General features: G+C 53.5%; 1 protein-coding gene across 7 annotated transcripts in view; it reads left to right on the top strand.

Annotated features, from left to right (window-relative positions):
- Positions 1–7,557: 7,557 nt before the first annotated feature.
- Tmem255b (transmembrane protein 255B) overlaps positions 7,558–13,020 on the top strand; it is a 23,173-nt gene continuing 17,710 nt past the window's right edge. For 6 of the 7 annotated variants that reach the window (XM_023715242.1, XM_023715238.1, XM_004631150.2 and 3 more), the window contains exons 1-2: positions 7,558–7,645; positions 10,887–11,029. In XM_023715242.1, coding sequence (XP_023571010.1) covers positions 7,591–7,645; positions 10,887–11,029 — 198 coding nt within the window. In that variant the 5' untranslated portion in view covers positions 7,558–7,590. The remainder of the gene's footprint in view (positions 7,646–10,886; positions 11,030–13,020) is intronic. The other variant, XM_023715237.1, reaches the window with a different exon arrangement.

The raw sequence follows: 13,020 nt of genomic DNA, 5'->3' as shown, positions 1-13,020 counted from the left end.
TGCCCTTCCTGCTGCCCTTCTGAGTCCTAGGTCCTCCTTTCCAGCCAGGGGTTTAGTGTGGGACTCCTGGGGCTGCAGAGGGAAGCCAGAGTCCAGCTGCAGGTGCCCACATCTCTCTTGGGGTGCCAGGATGCCATTCATGTTGGGCCTGTTGCAAAACCTGCAGTCCAAACACTGCCACCTGCAGCATGAGCATTGGCCGTGGGGTCCCCAGAATGCTCCCTGGTGTCACCATAGGTGTTCCTCTCAGCCCTGAAAGCCTTCAGAAGCAGGCGGAGGAGTATTTTCTCCAGCCAGGGATAGAGTGGTGGGATGATGGCCTCCTTCTTGTGGGAATTCCAGCCATTGGCCCAGGGGAGGGCAGACAGCAGAGGAGATGCTTGATACTAGTTAGAGCCCCTTCAGCATGACTTCTGTTATAAAGTGTAAATTCTACTTAAGTGAAAAAGGATTTTAAATGCTTAAAAGAAAAGCATATTCTCTGCTTGAGATGTAAATTCATGCTGTGCACACTTGAATGTTCCTGTGGATGTGCGAGGGCTCGCTGTGCAGATATATGCGTATATACATGTACACACACACACACACACACACACACACACACACGCCACAGGCGCCTCTCTGTGGCTGCCAGGTTCTCACGCCCTGGCTGTTGGATGAGCTCCCAGCTGCAGACACCTGCTCTGTGCCAACAGTCCCTGTGGTCTGCGCACACACGAACCTGCGTCCCCCCGGTCCTGCACGCACTGGCCTCCTGCTGAGGTTCTGCAGACACAGCTGTGCTGTGTACTTAGTCCTTAGTGGAGCGCAGTTCTGGGCATGGGTGACTGACGTGAAAGTTGCCAACTGAGAGGAAAGCCCAGGAGCTCTTGACCTGCCCCAGACATGTTTGGTGCCAACCAACAGGCTGGAGCCTGGGTGAACCAGAAAGGGAAAGCAGCCCTTTCACTTCTTCTGAGCTCCGTTGGCATGGCTGTCAGGCTCCAGATCCTCCACGTGCCTAGCGCAGGCGACTCCCACTGGCTGCCCGGTGTGCAGATGGCATTTTGTCCTACATCTCGTGCCACAGTGGCCACTAAAGGCCCGCCTAGCCAACCCTTTAGATATCACGTGCATTTTATGTTAAATCTGCTCCTCTAGTGAGCCTAGTGGACAGTAGGGATGCTGGCCAATGCAGGTGAGTTGAATCATGGCAGGACACAAAGCAGAAACAAAGGCGGGCCCGGCATGGTGTTGTGTGCCCATGGTACGAGCGTTCAGGAGGCTGAGCCAGAGTGGTGTCTCAAGCCCAGAGCTCCAGACCAGCCTGAATAGCATAATGAGACTGTCTTGAATGAAAAAATACACGAGGCAGGCCCACGTGGTTCATCTGCCTCCCTTTGTCCTCTGGTCCTCAGCAGCACCAGCCAGAGGTGAGCAATGACAGTGGCCTCTACCTGCCCCATCTAGCCGGGTGCCCAGTGTGTGCCCAGCCTCAAGGGGTGGTGCTTCCTCCACACTGAGGCCTCCAACGGCCCGACACCACAAATGAGGCTTCAGGTGCTCACGCCTCCTGTACGCGTCCACCTGCAGGATGCCCATAAAGCAGGCCTCGCAACTTCTGAAGGCACTTGGGCAGGGGGCACTCCCTGCAAAAGACTCTAGAATGCACTGTGAAGAACAGAGCCAGGATGGGCTCCCTGTAGCCCTGCCTTCAAATTAGAGGGCCTTCCACACAAGTCCAGATGAGAATGAACAAGTCCGACTGGGTTTCCCAAAACATCAAACCTCAGTTCTCCAGTCTCCCCCGTCTCTTCCCAGGTGCAGACTGAGGGATAACCGTTGTCCAAGCCAAAATGCCCACTGGGCTTAGGGACAGTGGTGGCCAAGTCGACGGCACTGAACGGCATGGCTCAGGCTGCCTGCCTGTTTCCTGTCCTGCTGGGGTTCTCCTGGCCCTCAGAGCCTTGAGGCCCTGTGTCTCCCCTGCAGCAGGGTGGCCCACACCTCTGCACTTTGCAGATGCTTCTGCTGGAGCAAAAGACACTGGGCAAGCCGGTGCTGGCCACGCTTGAGGCAGGCAAGGCCTTCCTGGGAACTTGAGCCATCTGGCCCCAGCTGCCCGGGTGGGAGAGGGACATCTGGGATGTTGTCACCACAAGGCTCCCAGTGAAGCACCAAGTGTTATTTGTTCTTAAAAATTAATGTCTCCAGAGCATCTCTTGTCTCACTCCTGCTCCCCTCCTCCAGGTCTCCACTGAGATGGAGGGCAGGGCAGCCTCTCCATCCCCCTGCTGTCTTCTCTGCATTATTCATTGGTGATAGGGTTTCAGGGTTGCAGAGGAGTCATTTGTCGATCCCTGAGCTCGAGACTTCCACTGCAGGGAAGAGGCCCAGATACAAAGGGGAAGGTGATGCCCTCCCACTTTCATTGCTCTTTGAGTCCTGTCCTCTTGGCCTGGAGACCCAGGCCCGAATTTCAGAATCTTGCTGGCTCCTGCTGACGTGCACCAGTGGCTGACGGGGGGTGAGGGCAGGGCCTTGTCTCTAGACCCTGCCAGGCAGAGGCCAACCTTGGCTTGGGGGCAAGGTTCATTCTCCTTTCAGGGCAGGCGTAGTGAGCGTCTTCTGGGCCAGACATGGTCTTGGGAGAGAAGAAGGCGGCTGTGGTTGTCCCTGAGGCCAACTCGGGCCTCTGTGTATGAAAGGAAGTGGGGTGGGGATGACACACAAGATAGTTCATACTAAGCAGGAAGGAATTTGGCTGGGGGGGGGCTGTGCAGCATTTCTGCTTTAAATTTTTTCCTGATGCCAATAACAGTTTATCCAGCTTTTGTGGCTATCTCCTGAGGAGTGGAAGATAGATTTCTTTATCCTCTCATAATTGTCTTTTGAGAGAGCACAATTGAGTTACATTTTAAAAATACCCAGATCCCAGCCATTGCTCCCTGGGGTGCCAGCTGTCAGGCAATGTAGCGGCCACGATCCGGGAGCCTGGCATGGACACTGTGGGCCAAGAGGCCTGGCTCCCCGGAGCAGCGCCGCAGGCTGCTTTGGGGAAGCTCTCTAAGCACGTGTGCAACTGCGAAGCACAGTGTGCTAGGCACCCGGGCTGGCAAGATTGCCGTCTCCGTCCCGGCCAAGCGCTGACCACTGCACACACTCACACGTGCTGTGCTTCCCATGACCAGCGTGCGCCAGCGTGCACCTTGCTCGTGCCTGCACAACCGCAGAAGGGGGGTGAGTGTGCTGCTCTTCAGTGTGTGGCCGTGGTGACGTCTCTGCTGAGGCAGGTGCCCTCTCAGCATCTCCGGGAGCACCTGAGTGATCCCTGAGTGATACCCTGTTGCTGACCCAGACATCGCCTTGCCTGGGGCATGACTGCAAAGCTAAAGCATTCTCTGCCTTTTCCACGGAGTGGACCTTCACACTGTGGTAGCGTCAGTGGTGGCCAAGCTGCTGGCACTTGGCCTCTTGTCTTACCTGTCACTGTGCCCTTCACCCTGGGCAGGCAGAGCTTAGTGCTTTCCTTCTGAATGTCCTCAGTATGGCCTTCCTGTCATTGGCTGCAGCCGCAGCACAGCCTTCTCCATGGTCTCATGATCCCGCAGAGGATCACAGGCTCAGGATGCATGGGGCTCTGAGGGCAGGCGGAATCTGACCTGGCCCCAGTGCCTGCAGCCCTAGCTCTAGCCTGGCAAAGTGGGATGGGGTATTTGGCTGAGATTTCTTCAGAATGAACAAGGAAATCTGTCCCACCAAGGTACTTGCTGCCAGTGACAGTTTAAGTTTTCATATGACACCAGGAATTTTAAAACACTTAATCCTCCACCATGAGCATGATAGTTTCCCAGTAATTTTTCAAGTGACCAAAGCATGATATATCTATATATCTATATCTATATCTATATCTATATCTATATCTATATCTATATCTATATCTATATCTATATCTATATATTTAGTACAGAGTCTCACTACACAGATCAAACTTATAGTGATCCTCCTATTTTCATTCTCCCAAGTGCTGGGATAACAGGCACGTGCCACCATGCCCAGTCTCAATTGCCATCTCAGTGTACCCCGGGGGCAGGGCCCAAATGGCACACTGGGAATCGAATCCCTGTCCCTGCATCGGCCTAAGCAGGCACTTTAATCTGCTGAGTTATCTGGCTGGCCCTTCCAAAGCATAATATCTTGACATCTTAGCTGAGCAAAGATATATTCTGAATGCAAGAGTCTACTGGATTTTACTGTATGAAAGGTACAAAAGAGTTATTATGATATTAGATTCCACATTATAATTAACCTTCAAAAACTACCACTTGTTAAATTCAGGTGTAGTTTCAAAAAGAATATTGTGCTAGAGTTCTTCAGAGAGAAGGAATAGATAGAACATATAGATGTCAGTAAGTATATAGACATATGGTTATACGGATGGATAGATAGACTGTGCATGGATAGACAGGTAGTTGGTTAGGTAGATGATAGACAGATAGATAAATAGATAATAGACAGACATGGAGGAGAGAAATAGATACATGGATACATAAAGATAGATAGATGGACACATAGGTGCCTCTATAGGTAGATGGAGGGACAGATGGGGAGCAGACAGATAATGCATGGATAGACAACTGGGTAGATTAAAAACTTGATACATAAATGCATAGGTGAATAGGAAGATGGATAAATATGTGACAGATTAATATATGAATGGATAAATGGGTAGATAGATTGATAAATGTATAGATAGAAAAATCTGGATAAGCTGATGGATATTTTGATGGATAGGTGAGTAGATAGATAAATGGATATATGACGTAGAGAGATGGAGAGATAGCTAGATGGTAAATAGTTGAATAGATACTGTGGATGAAGAGATAGGTGGATGAATGGGTAGATGGATGGACAGGTAGATGAATGGTTAGGTGGATGGATGGATATATGATGGATAGGTCGATGAATGGCTAGACCATGGATAGGTGGATGAATGGGTGGTTGCATGGATAGATGATGGATAGGTGATGAATGGGTTGATAAGGTAGATGGATGAGTGGTAGATGATGGACAGGTGGATGAATGGATGGAGGTATGGATGATGGCTAGGTGGGTGGATGGGTAGATGGATGGACACACAAGAGCAGATTTCCTGGGGCACTTGCCTCATGTGCTCATGGAGGCTGAGAATTTCCACCACCACATGGTGACTGGCCAGTGGAGGCCCAGAGAAGCCAGTAGTGGGTCTAAGTCCCAAGGCCTCAGAACCAGGGGTGGATGGTGTGGCTCTCACTCTGAGCCCTAGAGCCCAAAGACAGGTGGTGAAGGAAGCCCCAGTTCAGTGAGGCAGTGGGAGAATTCACCCCTCTTCTGCCTTGGTCCTGTACAAGCCCAGCCCATGAGGTGCATCATTTCCATAAAATGTTGGAGTATGCAAAACATCAGAAAGCAGACCAATAGGCACTGGGGAGGGGCTGCAAAGTGGTGCTCATGAGGGACAGAGGCACACCTAGGGTGGTGGGTGTGCTCGCACTGTGGCACGGCTCCATGGCGTGTCTATGTGCCAACCTATGTAATTTCCACTTGAAAAGTGGGAAGTCTGTTGTTTGTTATCATTCAAGACACCCCAAGCTCGAGTTCTGAGACCTCTAGAAGCGTCTGGTTGAAATAAGAAACATGGCTCTGAGATGGACTTCGCAGGGTAAGAGGCACTCACGACGGACAGCTTGCGCTGGGCCATGTGGAGAGGTGGGAGCTGGGCAGCTGGGGCTGGCTTGGCCTCCATACCAGCGGCTCCACGTGAGCTACTGGGACACCTTCGAAGATGGGTGCCCAGGGACCTGGTCACTTTGCACTGTGCTTCCTCCTTTGAAAGTTCCAATTCCTCTAATGTCACCACGCTGGAACCACACATCCAATAAGGAGCCCTGGGGGACACATTCAAACCATGTCCAAACATGCAAGTCCCTGTGTGCTGCACCATTTGTCAGTTTTGCTAGTTGCTCTCCTCCCACCAGGGTCTTTGTCTTGCTCTGCAGCACTTCCTGTTGTGTGACAAGCATGTGGCCACTCAGGGTGCACAGTGACTGTGGAAAGGCTGAAGTTCAGCCCTGTCCCTAGTACTGACTGTGCACAAAAGACATGGTGCTCGCTGCAGTGCAGATCCATGAGGCCTTCGCGGTGCAGCCCCGCATGGTCCCTGCCAGGCACTGCTGGGTTCCCCCACCTGGGGACCATTGTTTTGCTGTCATATGGGAACCCCTCTGCCACGATGCAGGCCTCTATCACAGCAGATGGCCTGTGGTGATGACAGGGCTCCTAACAGGTGCTCTTCTGAGAGACTGATTCACATATCTGGGCTCAGGACAGGAGGAACTGAAAACAATCTCTGGGTGATGTAATGGGCCACAGATTGGTTCCTCCCTCCGAGGTGCACAGCTAAGGTCTGCTCCGGAGTCTTGGGGAAGTTGCTGGTCAGTAGGCCCTGCTTCCTGTTTCCTGAGTGCTGGGCTCCAGGGAGGTATGCTGGCTCGCCCTGGCTGGCCGCAGGCACCTGTGCTCACCAGCGTGGCTGATGTCTCCTAGGGAGACCAAGCCTCTGCAAATTCCCTCTTTTGTGGGTGGCTGTGGATACCCTTCACTCAGGTTTTGTTGTTTTATTGAAACCCTGGTCTCAGTGTGTTGGTCACGTGCTCTACCACTGAGCTGTGTATACTTCGGCCCACGAAAGATTTTGTTTGTAACTTTTCTTTTTCTTTTTTTTTTTTTTTTGTGGTACCGGGGATTGAACTCAGGACTCTGCGCTTGGCAGGCAAGCACTTATTCTACTGAGCTATCTCCCCGGCCCAAGGTTTTGTTGGTATTTATTTATTTATTGAGCCGAGGTCTCACATGTAGTTCAGGCTGGCCTCAGGCTATAGGTGATTCTCCTGCCTCAGCCTCCTGGGTGCTGGGATACAGCCTTGCACCACCATGCCTGACTGAAGATTTTAAAAAAACAAACTAGTGACCTTAAAAGACTAGTTTTTCCAGCTTCTATGTAAGGAGTCTGGCCCACGACCCACTTCCTCCACCCTGTTCCTTTCCCCAACCCTACCCCTGACCTCACCCTCACCCTAACGCCACCCAACCCCCCCTCAGTGCTATGGGGGATACCTGAAGCTGCTGGATGTGCTCAGATACCACACACTGAGCTTCCAGCCTGCGTGGGCCCCTGAAAGCAGACAGGGGCCTGTTTTCACTGACCAGCGCCACTCACGGTGTCCTGTAAGGCCCGTCCAACAGCGGGCTGTAGGGCCTCCGTGGGCGGCCCTGAAGGGGCAGGGACCCACAAGGGCATCCCCAGCGTACATCCCCAAGTGTACGCTGTCTGCTGGTCACCATATGCCTTTCCCTGCACATTCTGATCTCCAGGAACCTGAGGGAGCTGGATGGGCTGGGGGAGTGAGGAGGGGGAGGAGGGGAGCAGGAGAAGGAGAGAGGGGATGGGCAGCAGGGAGCAGAGCTAGGAGCGCGGGGGAGGGGAAGGCGTGTCAGGAGCAGGGGCGGGGCCACTTTACAGAGGCCACACAGAGCAGCCAGGGAGGGAGAGTGCCAGGCTCCTCAGCTGGGATGCAGCCACCCGCGCCCCCTGAGCCCGGGCCCCTGGCACTGCTGGACACCACAGGTGAGTGGACAGCGCAGTGGGTGGGACGTGGGGGGGGGCGGGAGGCAGGAGGAAGGCTGTCTCCAGGTTGCTGCACCCGAGTGTCTGTCCCTCTGTCTCCTCTGAGCGTGCATGCACAGGCTGTCTGTCCACCGTCCAGCCCTTCTTTGAGTCTCTTCTTTTCTCTCTTGTCTTGTCTGACCTTGCGTCTGTCTTAATTCTGCGATGCTGCCCTCACCCTTGCCTATGAGGACAGATGTGAAACTTGTCAGCGGGGCCACCAGACTGCACCTTTCTGCTCTGCCCAGTGTGGCTCCTTTCAAGGAACCCAAGTAGCTGCTTCCTGCCCAGAAGTTGAGAAGTGCTCACCGCGTTTCAGGGCAGTGTTTGATTTCAAGGAACTCCCCCCAACACACACCACACACACACACACACACACACACACACACACACACACACACACCATCAATTCACGGAATCACTAATTGTTGATTTCCGAGGTTCAGCCCTGCAGCTTAGGCTGTGAGCTGGGAAAACAGGAAGCCTTTGCCTGGAGGGACCTGGAGCCAGGGTGACGCCTAGGGCTTGTGTCCCCTGAAATGGCAAAGCGACAGTGGGAACCGGATGCACCTTGTCAAAGGACCTGGGGCAAATCTCTTGCTACGACCAGCTTGATCAAGGTGAGGGTGAGGAGATCCAGCCTCCATTGCACGCTCTATAGCAGGGCATGTGGTGCCAGGTCCGTTACACACCTCTGTCTCCAGAGGATCACCTGGTTAGCCTCTGATTGCTGCTCATGGCTACCTCTTTGCTTGCCAGTCACTAATGTTTTGGTACTAGAGTGACCTAATGGCTTACCTAGCAAATGATTTAACTTTTCTTCTAGCAAGGAACTTGAAGCCTTAGGACGTCACACTCAGTGTTGGGCTTTCGTTAAAGGATTCAAAGCCAGGGGCATAGGCTGCCTGGGGTCCCCACCAATTACAGGATTGAGGTGGAAGGAAATGTGACTTTGTGAGTTCAAAACCAGTCTGGGCAACACAGTGAGATCTTATCTCAAAAACCAAAAAGCAACCCAGGTTCAATCTCTGAGGCTGAGGCAGGATGAGTGCTACAAGTCTGAGCTGTGTAGTGAGATACTGTATTAATTAATTAATTAATTAATTAAAAAATAAAAAGCAAAACTTAAAAGATGCCAAACATCCATGTGGCTGGGTAGGACTGTGAGCATCTTACCTTTGTCCTTCTTTGCCTGTCCTGTTGTGTGCTATTTGTAGATCAGAGTACAGGAACACCAATGACAGGGTGCACACCTTTGCCCGCCACCCTGGGATCAGTGCCTTGTCCCTACAGTGGGGTCCCATTCTATTTTTTTTGAAACTGGGTCTTTCTGTGTTTCACAGGCTGGGCTGGAATTCCTGAACTCAGGGGCTTTCCTGCCTCAGCCTCCTGAATGTTGACATTGCAGCGGTGTCATGTGCCCAGCTGACATGTTCAAATCAGCATATATGGGGCCTAGGTCTGATGGGCCCACAGATTCAGCTAACCCAGTCTCTGTGAGGGGGGATCTGGGGTCATGATATCCTTGAGCAAAGAGTAGGGATGGTGAACACCATGTCCACAGGCTGATGGGACAGGGTCAGGGCCTCTCAGGGCTCATGATCCCTGGGACAGTGTCTGCTGCAGTGGGGCTGGGCTCCACTCTCCCCTGGGACCGAGGTCACTCAGCCCTGGGCCCCGGCACCAGGGGACGAGAGGACAGCCCCAGCTCTGCATCCTCTTGCCTTGGGCTCCCACTGTTGTGGCCCACTGGGTAAACAGTCTCAACCATGATGAGCGTGTGCATCATAGCAGGCTGGGCCCTCTCAGCGCCACCCCAACCCTAAGCTAACCTTGGGGAGCACTGGAGTCAGAGGAGAAAATCTTGGGAAGTGTGGCAGCACAGCTTGCCATGATCCAGCCATCAGCACGCTCACACACGTGTGCCACTCACTGTATGATGCTCATATGCACACACACAAAGCTAGTTCACTCGTATGCACATGTGCACAGCCCACACATGTGCACTCACCACCATGCATGTACATATTTGTGCATATGTGCCTACAGTGCTTGGTCACATGTGCACACATGTACACACATTGCACACTCACAAACATGTGCAGAGAGCACTGATTCTGAAACCTGGGTTGGGTCCCAGAGCTGTGTGGCTCTCTGCTATGGTACCAGGTGGCAGATGTGTCTGGAGACAAAGTCCACTGTAAGAATTCTTGAGAGCTGCTTCCTGCCCAGACCAGGGCAGGGTTGGTGGAGGAGGATGCAGGGGACGAGGTTCCTTCCTGCCTGCTGCCTGCTTTTGTGACGGTGGCAGCTGGAATCAGGGCCATGAGAACAGTGGTTTGTAGTGCAGAGTCTTGCCCTCTGCTCAATTGCTCAGGCACCCCTGCTCTGCTCTTTCTAGATGGGTGCCAGCTCTGCCCTTGCATGGTCATCCCAGGCAGCAGGTGGGGAGAGGGGTCCAAGGCCGAGGCCAGCTTTCTGAAGACCTCCCTGCATCCTGAGTGTGGCCGGCCAATGCTGCCCTTCCAGTGAGGGTCAGTCCACACCTGGAGCTGGCCTGAGAGGAGCAGATTGCTGGCTTAGTTGCCCTGCTCCTCTGGGCCAGAGCCTCTGCTGTCTTCCCCTTAGTGTTGGGCAGTCAAGGACGTGGTAGAAGGACCTTCCCAGGCCCCATGTGTGTGTGTGTGTGTGTGTGTGTGTGTGTATACAGGGCAACAGGCCATGCCTTTGGGTCCTGCCTGGTCATAGGCAAGGGTCCTCCTGACCTGGTCATGGTATTTGGTGCTGGCTAGGCCCAACATATAGTGGGTGCTGAATTCAGTCCCTGCAGTGTAGGGGGCAGGGATGGAGTCATGGGGCTCTAGGGTTCTGGGAGGCAGGAGAGGGTGCTACATGTGGCATAGGTGCCATGGCTCCTGGTCTGGACAGGCCACATTTCCTGTGAGGACAGCAGTCCCAGAAAATGTCACCCCGGGGTCTGGGGTGGAGGTGGGCAGCACAGGGACCTGGGCTCAGGACCGTAGGACAGTGGAGCTGAGGTCTCAAGGGAGCAAGGAAGTGGGCAGGGTCATGGCATCCTCCAGCGCTGGGCGTCAACAGGGTGAGTAGGAGCCTGAGGTCTTGAGAGACCGACTCTGTGCCGCTGATCAAGGGAAGAGGCCCTGGGATGGTCACACTAGTGCTTGTCTTGGCTTCCTGACAGAAGGCTTCTCCAGGAGGAAGCGGACCTCCCTATGGTTCGTGGGGTCTCTGCTGCTGGTGTCTGTCCTCATCCTGACCATCGGCCTCGCCGCTACCACCAGGACAGAGAACGTGACCGTGGGTGGCTACTATCCCGGAGTCATTGTGAGTCCTTCACCTTCCCAGGGGTTGAGGGATGCAGCACTGCAGAGTAGGGCCCTCCCTGGGCTGAGACAAAGGCTTCTGTCAGAACCGGAAAGGGCTGGGACCCCACACATCTGGGGCCTGTGTGGCGGCAGGGCGGGTCACTCCACGCTTGGTGACATGGTGGGTCAGAAGGGGGCCCTCCCAGGGACCCACCCGGCCACAAGATCCCTGCCAAGGAGCTGCAGTCGAATCCCTCCAGACTAAGATCACATGGGGACACAGGGAAATGAACAGGGCTGCCTATGTCCACCCTGCATCGGGTCAGTGACTGCACCACTGATCTGTGAATCCACACCAGCTGCCATCAGTGAGCTCGCTTCACTGAGCTCTGCTGAAATAACCTTGGTGCTCTGAGCCTGGCCACAGTGTCACAGGCTGCAGACCAAGACATCTTGAAATGAGGCGACCATCACTTTGGCTCTCACTGACCTTACCAACAGGACCAGACGCAATGCTGCCCTCAGCTTCTGCACATGCTCTACCGATGTTAATGACCCACGTCTGTGACTCCAGCACTCAGGAGGCTGAAGCAGGAGTATTGTCATGAGTTCATGTGTAGCCTGGGCTACATGAACAAACATAAACCCTGTCTTGAAAAACAAAAAAGCAAAGCAAAGCAAAACAACCAGAAAACCAAGAAAAGCCATCAAAAGTGTTGTCTGTTTCCTCTCTGTACTGACCCTGACCTATTTTGATACGTGGTCTCTGTGTGCTTAGTTCAGGAACAAACATATAAGTAGCATTTTTCAGAGAAAGCTTTCTAGAGCAGCTGCATGGAGTACATGTTGGAGACGGGCCTCACACGTTTCTTCTGGGAGGAAGGAGAGCCCTGGAATCCACAGCTAATGGGCTGAGAAGATGCCTTGTCCTGAAGCGTTTGCACAGTGTCAGCTTGCCTCCCAAGGTGCTGAGCCACTAGGCTCCCCTGAGGGAGGGAGGGCCGAGACTTGCTTGGCCACAGTGTGGCACTGCCCGGAGTGGCATGAGCTGTGGCCCACAGGGAGCTGTGCAGGGCTGGCAGCACTGCGGGAATGGCCTGTGGGCCCTGTCCCTTGCTGAGGTCTGGGCCACCCATCTTGGGGAGAGACCCCAGGAAGAGGAGCTCTGTCTGCCACATTGTGGAGCACAGTTCTTTCAAAATAAAGAAAATAAAATGCGGTGAGACAGAATATTTAAACACATTTATCTTGAGTGGACCTTGATGCTTATTTATTTTTTGTTTCACTGTGGCAGTGTCTCACTACGTAGCTCAGGCTAGCCTTGAGTGCTTAGCCACTCTCCTGCCCCAGCCTCGTAAGTGCTGAGTCACAGCGCTCAGCACTTTTTCTGTTGTTTTGTTTGTTTTATTGACTTTGATGTTTATGGGCTGTGCAATCTCAAATTTTGGCACTGAAGAGATTGTGATCTTTTCATCCCTGTGGGAACCCTGCATCATGGTGGGACCACGCGTGCAGGTGTGCATCACCTTGGATTTGGGCCCCATAGGATGTGACCATGGACACTGTGGTCTGACTCCCAGTGCACTGAGGCTGACAGTGGCAGAATAGGGCTGGAGGCCCAGGATGCCCATGTCCAGCCTCCTGGGCTGCCTTGATGGCTGAGCCTCCCTTGGCCATCGCTGGGCAGCAGGGACGTACACTGTCCCAGACACTCAACAGTGTTTACTGTCCCCGCTGAAGCTTGTGTCCGGCCCTACTTTTCCTGCAGAGACAGCTGTCAGCACGTTCATCCCAACATGGCCTCCTTTTCTCCATCTCCCAGCTGGGAGCCTCTGTCCATCTTTGGCTGGGCCCAGACCTCATTCCTTCATCCCTGGGCAGTATGGTGGATTTGAGCAGTCCCTGACCCATGCAGTTGTCCTTGGATAGGGCTGGGGTACCAGGGCCACCTTATCTTTTCCAGGACTCAGGAGAGGAGACAGGTGGTGCTGGGCTCTGCTCCTGGCCAGC

The sequence above is a fragment of the Octodon degus genome, unplaced genomic scaffold (assembly GCF_000260255.1).
Source record: "Octodon degus isolate 3935 unplaced genomic scaffold, OctDeg1.0 scaffold00039, whole genome shotgun sequence".
NCBI lineage: Eukaryota > Metazoa > Chordata > Mammalia > Rodentia > Octodontidae > Octodon > Octodon degus.
The sequence above is the reverse complement of the archived record's forward strand: the minus strand, read 5'-3'. Positions and strand labels throughout refer to the sequence as shown.